Source organism: Lolium perenne, chromosome 2, assembly GCF_019359855.2.
Source record: "Lolium perenne isolate Kyuss_39 chromosome 2, Kyuss_2.0, whole genome shotgun sequence".
Classification (NCBI taxonomy): domain Eukaryota; kingdom Viridiplantae; phylum Streptophyta; class Magnoliopsida; order Poales; family Poaceae; genus Lolium; species Lolium perenne.
In genome coordinates this window covers 229,243,173-229,258,081 of record NC_067245.2, presented here as the reverse complement: position 1 = coordinate 229,258,081, position 14,909 = coordinate 229,243,173, and the positions used below count along the sequence as shown (strand labels likewise).

The 14,909-nt window shown below is 47.0% G+C and overlaps 1 protein-coding gene across 1 annotated transcript; it reads left to right on the top strand.

Annotated features, from left to right (window-relative positions):
• The first annotated feature begins 12,286 nt into the window (after positions 1-12,286).
• LOC127335140 (lysine histidine transporter-like 6) lies at positions 12,287-14,566 on the top strand. Its single transcript, XM_051361729.2, has 7 exons — positions 12,287-12,371; positions 12,481-12,608; positions 12,708-13,488; positions 13,808-13,913; positions 13,997-14,088; positions 14,171-14,239; positions 14,318-14,566. Exons 1-7 carry the CDS (start codon positions 12,342-12,344, stop codon positions 14,414-14,416), a joined length of 1,305 nt encoding a protein of 434 aa, XP_051217689.1. The 5' UTR covers positions 12,287-12,341; the 3' UTR covers positions 14,417-14,566.
• Positions 14,567-14,909: the final 343 nt, after the last annotated feature.

The window sequence follows — 14,909 nt, the reverse complement described above, 5'->3', positions numbered from 1 at the left end:
TCTCCGGACGCGTGTCCCGCGTGGGGTCGGGCCCGCGGCGCAGCGGGACAACCTAGGGCTGGCGATGGGGACGGACGGGCGGGGTGGCCCACATGTCAGTGGCGGTTTCTGAGGTGTCGGTGGGGCCAGCGGCGCGTCGTGGCTGGCGATAAGCACGACCACCGCCGCGACAGCCTGGAACGAGGCTGATCGTCTTGGACCGGATCGGCGCGGCTGGAGATTTACTCGGCGGTCGCTGACCGGTGGGCCCCGGGAGTTGTTGGCGGGTGGGCAGGGCGGCGCGCGGGGGGCGTGGAGGTGACGAGGCGGGTGGCGTCACGTGACGCGCGTGTGGACGGACGGACGGCGGCGGCGCGTTCGGCGCCTCCGGCTGGGTTGGTGGTTGGGTTGGGTTTGTACTGGCGCGGCCGGGTGCTCGGCTCGATCCAGTGGCGGCTCCGCTGACGATTTCTTCGCCAGCCTTTGGGGAGGTTTCGTGTGGGCTGGACTGGATTAGCTGTCTCCCGCTCGCTCTCAACGACCACAGCCGTGACTTGTGCCAGCCTCGATTTTTTCGCAGTAAGATCGCTTCTGTTTCCGCGAGGAACAGCCAGCGACAAGCTCGATGTCCCGCGCCATACATAGTGGAATGCCACCATGGGAATTGCTCGGAAGAAGATGAACTCTTTTCTACGGTACAAACAAATAGACACCACGGTCAACTACGATACAAATAGTTCATGGCTCATGTTAGCATCTGATTACGTTCAGCTTAATTACTAGAACTCAACCCCAGTCCCCATACTTTTTTTTTTTCTTCTTCTTTTGAAACACACTATATTACACAAGCAAGCTACCTCATCCCCTTAGGTACGTGCTAACGATAAGAGTACGTAAGCAACTTGCTGCTTTGAGTTTAAATGATAGTTACATCATTCGGGAGGAATTGCTAGGTGGCTCGTCGGTCCAACTACAAGAAGAGTTAATAGCGAAACAGTTCCTAGGTGATTCATGCGCCACCACATTTGCTTCTTTGGGACAATACTTGAAGAAGACCTTATGAGACAAGCTAAATCCACGCAATCAGCAAAAACAGCAGAAGATTAACCCCCACCATGCTTCTTCTCCTAAACAGGCGATTCAGTGGAGTCAGATTCCATGATCACATTAGCAAAATCCTACCCTTCACTCGTAGCCATTGCTTCCGCCACCGTAGCAGAGGCTACGTACATTCAGAAGAAAGATGGTTGATGCCGCGAGGAATCAACCCTAGCCTGGAGTCTCGGATCACCACAGCCACCGAACTCGCATGAGTATCTTGGTGAAAAGAACCATCTACATTTACCTTAATTTGACTTGAGTTTGGCTTCTCCGAACGAGGCTGATGACTAGATAGCTTGGATCCCACCTTTGGTGCATTTGTAGTAATAGACATTATTGACATTTAGTGGTATCTCCCACACTCCTACTAGAAGGATTTGTGTTCGAGACCCCTCTTCCCCTTAAATAAACGTCCTTACGTAGGAATCCCATGAAGATATTTATATTTAGTGAGACCTTTAAAATCCAAATATATTTTGTAAATAAGGATCTATGATCATTTATTAGATCATGGTACACAGACTTGATGATATGGAACCAATAGCACTGAGACCCCCATTTGAACTTATCCAGTTCTTGAGTTAATTATACCTCCATCAAGCTTTGAAGTTTGGACCAAGTGTAACCAATGTGTCGACTTATTCATGATCAATGCCCATCGAAATCGAGTATTTAACAACAGTACCGACATAACACTGGACACAAAATCATCTTTCCTCCGTGTAATATTATACAAGGATGTGTATTGATGGGAAAATGATATGTCACCCAACCAAATGTCTTCTCAGAACCTGATGTCCATACCGTTCTGCGCCACAAAAGAATCACACTAAAAGAATCCTCTTTGGTGTGCACGAATTCTTTACAAAATGGACAATTCGTGAAGTTTATTTTAATAGAGTTTTTCTAGTGAATATTTGTTCTTGAGCTCAAAGACATCAATACCCAAATCAACCTTGTCTTTGGGCTTATAAGTTATATACTACATCTGTTTCAATGAATATGATACACCTATTTAAGATGAACTTTGACTGAAAGAAACGAGCCACAAAATCTGCGTTACATTGTACACAATTAGTATCGTTGGATTCGTATTGAAAAACATTTTCTAACAATGCTAATTTTATACCAGTAATCTTTATATATTTGGAGTAATTCTTAGTCAAAGGAAAACAAGATGTCTTGTGCATTGAAATAGAGGGAGTATTCCACTTAATGAGAGGGTATTTGCGTTTGTTCTCTTTGCACTAGGTACCAAAATTTTGGACCTATAGAAGTTTAACATTTTCATACTTTTTAGTACTTTGAGAAAAGAAAAGAAAATGCAAAACGGAAAATATAACATTAACATCGGTAAACTAGCCAGCACATAATTAGTAAGGTCAAGTCGACCTCCATATGGTTACAACTTTCCTTGCCAGCAACTGACACCAAATTATTTTTATTTCTTGTATGTATTGGTCTAGTTATTATATGGCTGATAATGGAAGGTTAGCGATATTTAATCCTTGATGGTGGATATAGCACACCGTTTAATTTTGTATTCCCCCCTTTGTCACACCACGCGGTAGGACTATCAGCCGCATCGTGTCTGCTGGATCGCCAAAACAAGTTGCAGACGATTGTTTCTTGTATTCCCACTTCATCCATCAAAGATCAAACCAGATTCTTTCTTGCATACCTATTATCTAATCATGTGTTCTAGAGAGGTTAACTGAGTCACCCATCAGAGATCAAACCAGATTCTTTCTTTGCATACCTACTATCTAATCACGTGTTCTAGAGAGGCTAACTGAAGTAATTTTTATTGCTACGTCGAGGAACAAAAGAACAAATCTGGCGTCAACTACAGCAGATTTTATTACTATAACTTCATGGGACTATGCACGACGGCTACTGACGAAGAACACTACCTTTTTGTCGAGGACGACGGCGACCGATACTACCTTTTCTTAGCTACCAGGACGATGATAGCAAGGTATAGTAATTCTTTTATGAGGAAAACGTATACTGTAGTAGTGTATATTTTCTTTGTCCCAAAATAAGTGACTTAACTTGTGGTTTAATGACGTTTTTTATAATCTTTAGGCATATTTATACTGCTGTTGATGATTATTAATAGATTGGTAGAATCCGTAAAAAAACTTTTTTTTCACCTAGATAGACTGATATCCAAACAAAATTGACTCACTCATTTAGGGATGGAGGAAATTTTATTTTTCTGAGGGCATGATGTGTAATACTACTACTTTTTAGTGGGTAAACAAGCGTAATGCTATTTCCGTAGGGTAAAAAACGTAATACTCCTTCTTTGTAGTAATTATCAGTACTATACTATATAACTGATTTCTAGTTTTTCTAGGATTACTGTTAGAACTACAGCTTTTTTACTCCCTAGGTTTTTTATCGTGCACTTTTTGGGCCAGTCCTCGGTTTGGGCTTTTCGTCCATCTAGACCTAGCCTAACTAAAACTCGTCCTGATCATTGTTGGGCCTGCTTTGCATTTGCTTTCGTCTACCATTACACATAGCACATTATCCGGCCCAGTTCTTTTCGTGGTTGAGATACCACGATTTTTTTTTGCGGGAGAAAATACCACGACTTTAATCATGCTAGTAGATCAGCAAAATGGAAGATTACGAACAAAGAGGAAGGTAGAGAGTGGACTGCTGCTCCCCTTCATGAATAAGTCTCCAACGTGCGTACCAAATCGCCCACATAGTGACGATCATTTTCTATAGGTGTACTCAATGTTCCTGACCGATGGAATATTTTACCTACGGACATTTTAGTTTTCAACGTACACTGTTGTCTAACTACTAAACAAAATAGACTTAAACGGACAGTACGGGCTACTCTAGGGCTTGTACTTATGTCTTTTTATTCACTTTTAATCATTGCGCCCCATATTATAAAGAGGTATGAAGAGATCTTGGCCATTCATGTGTTTCAGTTAACTAAAATTTGAATGAAGGGGGCAACACCGAAGCAAAAGTGACCTCCTATAGAAATTGTTAAGTTGAATGTTGATGCGGCGGTAGCAAAGGCAGGGAATGGTGGAGCGCTTGTCGCAGCGAGACAAGCAAGTTCCTGGGAGCGTCTTCCCTCACGCTGCATGTTGGCTATTCGCCTCCTACTCTTGAGGCAATGGTGTGTCGTGACGCTCTGGCATTAGCGCAAGATCTTAATATCTAGAATATTTATGTTGCAACCGACTGCCTGGAGGTGATCAAGAATTTGGCGCAGCCATATGATGAAGAATATGGTGTGGTGATCCGAGAGATCAAAGATACGACAACTCTGTTCGGTCTGACGTTTTTAAGCATGAAGTAAGGGCTTCCAATGGGTGCAGGTCCATCAAAGCTAATCATCTTTCTATGGAGATTAGCAAGAAAATCTTTACCGACGGCTGAAACAAGGTATAGGAGAAACATGGCCCATGACCTTGTTGCGGTCTGTGGGGCTCAGCCTTAGATAACTGGAGGCATCTGCCTTAATTGACTGTCATATGGCAAAATGTGTTTGGGCTTTAGCTGAAGATGAGTTTAGCTAAGCACGTTTGTCAAAGTTCAGAAGAGGATGCTAAGTTATGGATTCTTGAGATGATGGACTCGGTTAAGCATGAGGATTTCATCTCGATTCTGGTGACTATGTGGGCCATTTGGTATGCGAGACGCAAAGCTTTATTTGATGCAGAATATCAAAGCCCATTGTCTGCACATAGTTTTATCAGCAGGTTTACGGAAGATCTGAATGTGGCAACAGGATGTGATTCGCAGGTGTGAGGCAGGACCGAAATGGTTGCCACCTCCTCAGGGTGCGGTAAAGATCAATGTTGATGCATCACCTGCAAAGTCTGAAGCCAAGGGAGGAGTTGCTGCAATTGCTACAGATTGTCAGGGTAAGTTCCTTGGGTGTTCAGTACCGACAGTCGCGGGGATAACTGATCCGACAGTAATCGATTTTGACTGCCGCACCACCACCACTAGTCCACTTTTCTGCCCTTGCAAATTGTTCAGACAGATGTTGTGATACGATCTGCTGCTGGAGATAACGTGTTACTCTTGTTCGTACGAAACATCGGCCTGTGAAATCCTTAAACAATGACGCAATTGGTGACCTGCATGTGCAACATTGGGAGTCCCTAAAATATAAAATCAAAGCTCCTTCTAGTCTCACGAGAAAACTTTCATGGCGGCTTCACTTGAGTAACCAACCAACCTAGAGCAATTTTCCGTCTAGATTCCGGTGATGGAGAGTTAGTGCCTAGCAAATTAGTCGTACTCGATTGACGGATTTAGGTTAGGTACAACAACCAAAAGAGGAGGCAGACGCAACTGGACATATGGCCAAATAATCCACTGACACAGGCGATCAAATCATCATCACACTCCTACAAACAAGAAACCAAATATTCGTTTTGAGGATTTTTATAGTACTGTACATCGGCTTAGCCTGAAATGAGGGCACCGAGATTCCTTAGGATCTATTCTGCGCCTCTTCTGAAGCCGCGATAAGCTTTGATATTTGCCGGGTGAACCGAAGCCGCTCCTTTTGTTTGGGCACCTAATCATTCTTACTGACTGATGATCTGCATCTAACTTTGTGTCCGCATCGCAAGTTGCAGGCACTGACATTCTGGAGCGCTTTTCCAACATTTGTTGATAGTTTGATGGACAGTTTGATACTGCCAAGCACCCACTGACTATGCTAGTACCGGTATAAATATGGGTCGCGCGGGAATCAACCTTTTTGAACAATTATAACCGCTGCATTGTTATCATTGCGGATTTACCATATTCAAATTTGAACTCTTTACATCTGAGCATGTCGCTGATTACCAACAGCTCCTATGATTCAAACACACATCAATTTTTTAGCTCCACTACTATCTGCTGCATTAAAAAGGGTCTGGGGTTCAATGCTATTATTTTGGTTTCAATTTGTTATTCGAATCCAAAAGAATGAAAGAAATATTGTTTTTTACTGGACATTTTGTTATTTTATCTTCAATGAGGAAAAGTCAAAACCATTTATTTTCAAACATTCAGAATTCGTATTTTAAAGTTTCAAAAAATGTTAAGCAAAATTCTACATGTGGCCATTGATGTACACTACAAAGTGTAAAATCTAAATAATAACTACTTTGTATTCTAAGCTCCTGGACCACTTAGCGATGACTAAAAACACTAAGGCGAGCTGACGGCACACTGCCATCCTTGCGTCTTCGTCACCGGGGCTAGGAAAAGTTTGCCGTACTAGAACTCTTTGTAGTACACAGATGGAAAGCCATCGTGCTAAGGCCACAAAAGACAGACACACAAGAGCAGAAACCATCGCTAATGATGACAACTGTAGATCGGAAAAGACTAACCTAAAACCACACCAACAAACACAAAACTGATCGGATCCTAAGAGATCTGCTTGGCACGCTACTCCACTCGCTCTTCGCCGATGCTAGACGCACATCAGAGTGAGGGTAGGGCGGGAAGGACTTATTCTAACTTCGGGATATAACCACCACCTCACCATTCCAAAAAAAAAACTCAAAAACAACCTAAACAAAGAATGGAAACCCACCGCCGGCGAGGGGCCATGGCATGCCACACCTCGAAGGCCCTAAGGCCACTGGAGGCGGAGCACACATGCAGCATCACCGACGAGGGAAATAGAACCCTAGATTGGTTTTGTGGGTTGCCACCTCCTGGCCTTAAGTACCTTTTTGGTATAGTGACTATGCGACCAGTTTTAGTTTTAGGGGTTCTATATCTCGAATCAAATAAATTGACTAGCTATTTCCATTAGACATGACGTTTTCATGGGCTGCTGCGATTGCGTCATGGATTTTCAAGCTGGTGGAGCCCACACGTTGGAATGTTAGCATGAGAGCTACTAAATTCATTGATCAGAAGAAGATTGTCCCAATTTATAAGGAAAACCGAACTTAAAAACCATACAAACACCCACATGGCGCATTTTGGATTGCAACATACCCCCTCATAAGCTCACAACTGGACTTGCCTTGCCCAACCTCGACCATGAGTGGCGAGGGGTTGGACACGTAGCTACTAGACCATGTCACCACCAAAGCATGACATCTCGAAAGAACGACCCTGACTCTAGAAAGGCATGCATCGACGTACAACCCGCCCATAGCGCCTAGAGGAAGCCGGCGAGTGAAATACCAGGACCTGACCAGACCTGATGAAAGCATCGTCCAAAGAGATGCATACACCAATGTGCATTGCGCCAGAGAAGCTCATGATCCGAGTAGCGGCCAACTTGACTCCAACAACCGTCATGGGACTCCACAAGCAACTCGAACAACACATCCAAGAAGGGGACGACGCCGCAGCGCCACGACCTGAACCATATGGATCTAGGGTTAGAGGAAAGACAAAAAGGACCTAATTAGCCCCATTGTCCCCCGCGGGCCTTCAAGAAGGTGATGTCCCCCGCGGGCCTGACCGTTGTCCATAATCGTATAGGGATTTCTCCTAGCCCTAACATTAGCCCCATTGTCTACCAGAACAAGGCACACTAGAGCCCATGGCCGGACGCACCACAGTCGAGCGACTAACACCTATCAATACCAAGGGATGCGATGACCACATTGAGCATCACCTCGACCAGCCCAAAGAACCATCTTCCTGTTGCCCCTCCCCGCACAAGCCGAGAGCGTGCAACAATGCTCCCACTTGACCTTCAACCTTGATGCATGCCGCATACAGATTGGACTTGACCTTCAACAATGCTCCCACTTGACCTACCGGAGCCGAGCTACCACAACTCTCCCTGACCATCGCATGCATGGGTCGCATGGCCCAAAGCAGGCCCACAAGAGCTCGGATCTAGCATGTGCGCATGGGCGCCGCCAACACGATGCACCACTTGCCCTTCTGTTGTTGCTACACAACATTGCAAGACGCCTCACCGCGACATCTCTCTCTCCGTGGGAGCTTGTGTCCACATTACCCTGATCCATCCGTCACCACGTGAGCCTCCACTGCCTCTCCGCACGATGAGGAGACGAGGGAGTTTGCCTTCCATGCCATGTGCCCTTGCCGGCCGGGTGCCTCCACCACCGTTAGCGGCAAAGGCCAAGGGAGCTCTAGACCTAACACTTTTTTCTAGGGCTGGGGTTCCCTCCGGAGCCTCCCGCGTAAGCGACCGGAGAGGGAGAGGGGTAGTCTATTCTCCATGTTTTTAGGTGTGTGAGACTAGCTAGCCTAGCTGCTAGATTATGCCTCTGCCTCACAGAGTGTTGCCAGCTGGCCAGTCCATTAACTGCACAAAAATATTATTGCTATTGTTCCACTCATAAACTACACATGATATCTGACGGGAGAAAATAAATTAAAATCACCAACCGAATGAAAGAAGCAAACATCTACAACAAGAGAAAAGAACATTGTAACATAAATACAATATGTTTTTTTTAACATAAGTACAACATGTTATACATGCTCCTTGCTGAAGTTCTGCAACAAAAGGCATCACTGCAAGTTGTAGCATTACATCAAAAGGTCACAACGATGACCGAGCGAGTAAAAGAAAAATAGTCGTATGTTTCTACCAAAATTTATGCACTTTAAAAAAATGAAATTGCACTTATGCAACATTGCAACAAAAACATCACAAGAAATTCTAAAAATGATCGAAACAAAATAGTTTTATGTATGTAGCATAATTTCTGTACTTTTCCAAGAAAATGCATGTAGCATTACAATAAAAATCTCACAACAAATACCGAAAATGATCAAAGCAAAATGCATGTATGTTTGTATCATAATGTTTTGTGTTTTTACAACACATACAAATCACGCATGTAGAATTGCAGTAGAACCTCACAACAGAACTACGAAAACTATTAAAGCGGAAACGATGTATATTTGTAGCATTTATTTTGTACTTCTACAACAAGTAAAAAAACAAGATTGTAGCATTGCAGTAAAAGCTCAGAACAGAAGTACCAAAAACTATTGAAGAAAAATCATGATATGTTTATAGGATATTTTTTGTATTCTTACAACAAAAAAGAGCACGTATGCAAATAACAAAGCAAAATCATTGTATGCATAAGACTTGTAGTATCGTCGCGGACCCCTTGAAGCGTCAGTGCAGACTTCCACCATCTGGTTTTGAGAGGCGACGCCAACTTGCGGGAAGCAGCGCACCACCTTGCGGTGAACGACGATCATGGGAGGACAATGGAAAATAAACAAAAATGCATAATAACATAAAGAATAGCTATGTGTGGACATATCAAAGATCAACCCTACATGCACATTGCCACGACATGGAGAAACCGTAGCAACATGTGACCATGATAGAGATTTATAGTAGTCCTTTGCCTCAAACGTCACCTCTTAGGTAGAAATGTTGGGCATAAAGCAACAAAATATCAACATTGTGTAATCCACTACCATGAGGAAATGGATCAGAAAGAATACTACAAATACATATTGCTAGACCTCAAATCAGCTACAACCGTAGCTGCAAGCGATTATTTGTGCTACTGCATCAATCAACTACGATGTGACGGTCTTCTTGTCCGTCAACAATCATCTTCTTTGGTGGAAACCTGAGCTGCAAGATGCATAAGAGGGGGTGTAATCTATTTCTGCGGGGAAGTAACCGCAACGATGTAATTGAGCAGCCCACAAAAACTTAATCGGACTGCTACCAAGATGGGGGCCGCGCGTTCTGATCCCTCAGAGGACGTTCACCGTAGCAAAAAAGAATTGAATATCGTATCATGAATACAACATGTTATACAAGCCTTGCGGAAGCTTTGCAATAAAATGCACCATTGCAAGTTGCAATAGATGGTCACAACGACGAACATGAGATTATAAGTAAAATATTTGTATGTTTGTACCAAATATTATGTACTTTTACAATAATGAAAGCATTACAGCAAAAATCTCACAACAAATTCCGAAAATGACCAAAACGAAATATTCGCATGTTTAGCATAATTTATGTACTTCCCTAACAGAAACATGTACGTAGCATTACATCAAAAAGTTCACAACAAATACCGAAAACGATCTATTTTTGTAATTTTACAACAAATAAAAAGCATGAATGTAGCAACGCAGTAAAAGCTCACTACAAAAATACGGAAAACAATTCGAGCAAATTTATTGTTCTTCTACAATAAATAAAAAGCAAGGCTCACAAAAATACTCATAGCTACCAAAGAAAAATTGTTTTTATCATATATTCTTATTTTTAAAACAATAAAAAGCATGCGACACTGCAGTAAAATGCTCATAGCAAAAAATGCCAAAAAAACCAAACAATTAAAAATCAAATTAATGGCAGACTAACCCTACCTCACTGTCGCACCCAGGCGACACTGCCTACCTCCCCCCTCACCTTGCCCCTGTCGCCGCCGCTGTCGCCAGCCCTTGCCACGACGGAGGGCCTTTCTGCCCTTTGCTCTGGTGGCGCAAGCGGATGGGTGAGGCGGTTGGGTCGTCGTCGGCCGGCCCATCGGCCCATATGACGGTGGAGCCCCCCTGCTCTACGGCTGCAGCGGAGGAGGACCGACATGCGTCGGTTGCCCGTGGGCTTCCGCCCAGATCTGACCGGCCCGCCGATGGCGTGAATGTGCGGGTACGCGCGGCCAGCCTGTGGGCACGAGAGGTTGCATCTCCTCCGGATTTGGTCACCTATAGCGCGGATCCGTCGTGTTGGCCTCCGTCTAGTGGAGGTGGGGGTTTGGTGCCAGCGAGGTGTGGTACTCGTGCGTGCATGGAGGCCAGGGTGGCGGTCCTGGGTGTTGTTGTATTGTTGTGGTCGGGCGGTGCCCTGACCAGTGTGTAGCCAGCATGTGATGGTTGTGCTACATCTACGGCTGTGTGGATTCTGGTAGTCGGAGAAGAGCATGTCCTACCGGAGAAGAGGATGTCGGGACGGAGGTCCCAAGGCGACGATCATGACAGGGCACCACAACTTGAGGCGTTCTGGTGGGAAGCGGATGGACGCCGGGGCAGCGGTTCCGGGATGGTGGGGCTAGGTGGGAAGCACCACAGTGTGAGGTGCCATGGTGGGTTCCTCCAGCGGTGGCATGTTGCTGGGCAAGTTTGGCTGCTATGACTTGGCGGCCAAGCTTCATGGACTCCGGGTATGGTGAAGTCTACGTGAAAGCATTGCACCAACCTCAGCCGATGTCGTTGATGTCAGCGTCCTTGGACGTCGCTCACCTCATTGGAGGTATCATCAAGGAGCTCCTTCACCTCCCATGTCGTTTCGAGCCTCGTACTCTCCGGAAGAAATCCTAAGCTTTGACTCTTGCTGAAGCGGGCGTCGGTGGCGTCATCATCGCTTCCTCCTTAGGGGCGTCTCCTTTGGAGGTCCGATACTCCGCTAGTCTGTGTTGGCCTCCTTTGTTTCACAGCTTCGTTCGTTGGCAAGGCGTGTGCGCGGTCTCGAGACCGGTGTGGACGTCGGAGCAGCAGCTCCGAATATTTCGTGTTTTGAGTGTCGCGCCTTCTTGCTTGGGCGGAAGTGGCGTTGGCGTGTGTGGTGCACGGCCTCGTGGCCGGTGTGTGGCGTTTGGGTTGTATTGGTTTTTGCCAGTTTTCCTCAGAACTGGCCGTGTGAGTTATGGGCATGCCCCTTAATATGTTCCTCCTTGGTTTTCGGCCAATTTTCCTCTTCTTAATGAAAATGCAAAGCTCCTGCGAGTTGCTCCAAAAAAAACCAAAAACTATTGAAGCAAAATCATCGTACGCATCTGCCTCGTAGCATCGTCGTGAACCCCTTGAAGCTCAACGCATACTTCCACCATCCATCCTTGAAAGGCGACGCCAACATGCGGCAGGCCGGGCACCGAGGCAGCCGTGGGAGGACAATGTAAAACACATCAAAGAAAACATAACAACATGAGTAGCAATAAGTGGACATAGCAAAGATGAACCCTAAATGCACATTGTCACGACATGGAGCAACCGTAGCAACATGTGACCATGAGGCACTAGAGAGACACTTTTATTAGGCCTTTGCCTGGCACGTCACCTCTAGGCAGAAAAGCTGGGTATAATAAAGCAACAAAAAAAATCAACAGTGTACTCCACTACGTGAGGAAATGGAGCAGGCGGGCCAGATGCTGTCTAGTGAGCGCGCGCGAGTCGACTGGAAGCGTTTTCCTATAAATATAGCATCCCTGCACTTGCAAGTTGCACATGTTCTGTAGTTGTAGCGAGGAGCCGGTGCCGTCCGTGCGTGAGTGCATCAATCTTCGCTGACCATGGTCTCGCCTTCAGATGTTCTTCCCAAGGTGTGGGAGTACTTACTCACTTGGTGGTTTGGACACTCCTGTTGCTTTTCTTACTACTACTAGTATCTGACCAAGCTTATCATATCTGGTGTCTTTTCCTGATCATCAGGTGGTGGAGGGCGAGAACGAGGCCGCGCCCCGCCGCGCCAAGTGGTGGTACGTGACGTTCCACAATGTCACCGCCATGGTCGGCGCCGGCGTGCTCAGCTTGCCGTACGCCATGGCTCACCTGGGATGGTAATCAAGTTTGTTGTTGTACTTAGTCACTCGCGTGCCATGACTGTCGATGGTAGTATGTGTATGCTCAGTAGCGTTTCTTGTGCTGCATGTCTCCAGGGGTCCGGGGATCGTGGCGCTGCTGGTGGCGTGGGTGATGACGTTGTACACGCTGCGGCTCCTGATCGAGATGCACGAGTGCGTCCCCGGCGTACGCTTCGACCGGTACCGCGACCTGGGCGTGCATGCCCTTGGCCCGCGGCTGGGCATCTGGGTGGTCGTCCCGCAGCAGCTCATCGTGCAGGTGGGCTGCGACGTGGTGTACATGGTCACCGGCGGCAACTGCCTGCAGAAGTTCGCGCAGATCGTGAGCCCGAACTCCACGCCGCTGCACCAGTCCTACTGGATCTGCATCTTCGGCTCCTCGCAGTTCCTGCTCTCCCAGCTCCGGGACCTCAACTCCATCACCGCCATCTCCCTCGCTGCCGCCGTCATGTCGCTCAGCTACTCCACCATCTCCTGGGCGGCGTGCCTCGCCAAGGGCCCCGTCGCCGGGGTGAGCTACGCGTACAGCACGGCCGGCACGGCGGCGGACGCGGCGTTCCGGGTGTGCGGCGCGCTCGGTCAGGTGGCGTTCGCGTTCGCGGGCCACGGCGTGGTGCTGGAGATCCAGGCCACCATCCCGTCCACGCCCACCAAGCCGTCTAAGATGCCCATGTGGAAGGGCACCGTCGCCGCGTACATGGTCACCGCCGCGTGTTACTTCCCCGTGGCGTTCATCGGATACTGGGCGTTCGGGCAGGGCGTCAGCGACAACGTGCTCGTGGCGCTCGAGCGACCGCCCTGGCTCGTCGCGGCGGCCAACATGATGGTTGTCGTTCACGTCCTCGGGAGCTATCAGGTAGGACTTTTCTTTCGATAAAGACAACATAGTGGCACGCGCATCTATTCATGCATGGATAAAGTGGCTACACATGGCCATATAAAAACAAAATAGAAGTGATCACCACAGAACCATCACGATAATCATCATCGTCAAAGAAGCCATCCATTTCTGAGAAAGAAAGGCCTCTATAGTGGCCACCGAATCTTTCGGCCCCAACAATGTACTTTAGCAGGTTGTTAAGTCAAGATGCACTAAGCCCCGGCATCATGGTACGCTGACTGAAGCACCGAGCCACCGCTGAACACTCGGAACTGACCGACGTACCTCTTGGCAGGTGTACGCCATGCCGATATTCGAGAGCATGGAAACGATTCTGACCACCAAGTTCAGGGTTCCTCGAGGGGTGCTCCTCCGCCTGGTGGCTCGATCTACCTACGTCGGTAAGGTTCAACAGCACACCTCGTTGACACATAATCCATCATATGAATCTGTTCATGGACCAGTCGAGATCGTGCATTTGCAGCGCTCACCCTGTTCGTCGCCGTGACCTTCCCGTTCTTCGGCGACCTCCTCGGCTTCTTCGGCGGCTTCGGCTTCACCCCCACCTCCTTCTTCGTAAGCCCACATCGATTTCACCTTTCCATGTGACGTAACCATGCCACCGTTCCAAAAGCTCATGGATTCTTACCCCCTGCAGCTCCCCTGCATCCTGTGGCTCAAGATCAAGAAGCCTCGGAAGTTCAGCGCCTCGTGGTTCGCCAACTGGGTACACACAAACTCACAAAGTTCAGCTTCCAATCAGATAATTTTTTTTGCCAATCGTATAGGTTCTTTTTTGCTGCAGGGGTGCATCGTCGTTGGCGTGCTGCTCATGCTTGTGTCCACCATCGGCGGGCTAAGGAGCATCATCCAGGACGCCTCCACGTTCAAGTTCTACTCTTGAAAGCCTAATCTTATCTTACGGCTGTAGCTGCATGTAAGATCGTTCGGTGTCAACTAATGGTGTGGTAGCCTCTTACCTGGTTTTGGTTTAGAGGGTGACCTGCTTCTGCAGAGTGTCAAAACTAGTGTCGTCCCATACGGTGTTGTAACTTGCAACACAGAAGAATAATGATAAGGGGTGGTCCGATCTTCTCACTAAGCAACGGTGGTGATGATGATCACGGGGTGATTGCAGCGGAGGTAACTTGATGAAGTGGATGATAACTTGTATGACGCAATGAGATCTCTCGATTGGTCCATGTCGCCAATGCAACAACTCTCAACCCTGCAAGATATTCGCAACTCCACACACTTGCGCACGTAGCCGCGACCACGAAGCGGTAAGTTACAACCTTCTAATTTCCAATGGAACAGCAGATCACACAAGACTTTCAGATCTACACAATATCAAGCAATATGGTGTAGGGAATTCAATAGTTTTGCAGAGCAAACAA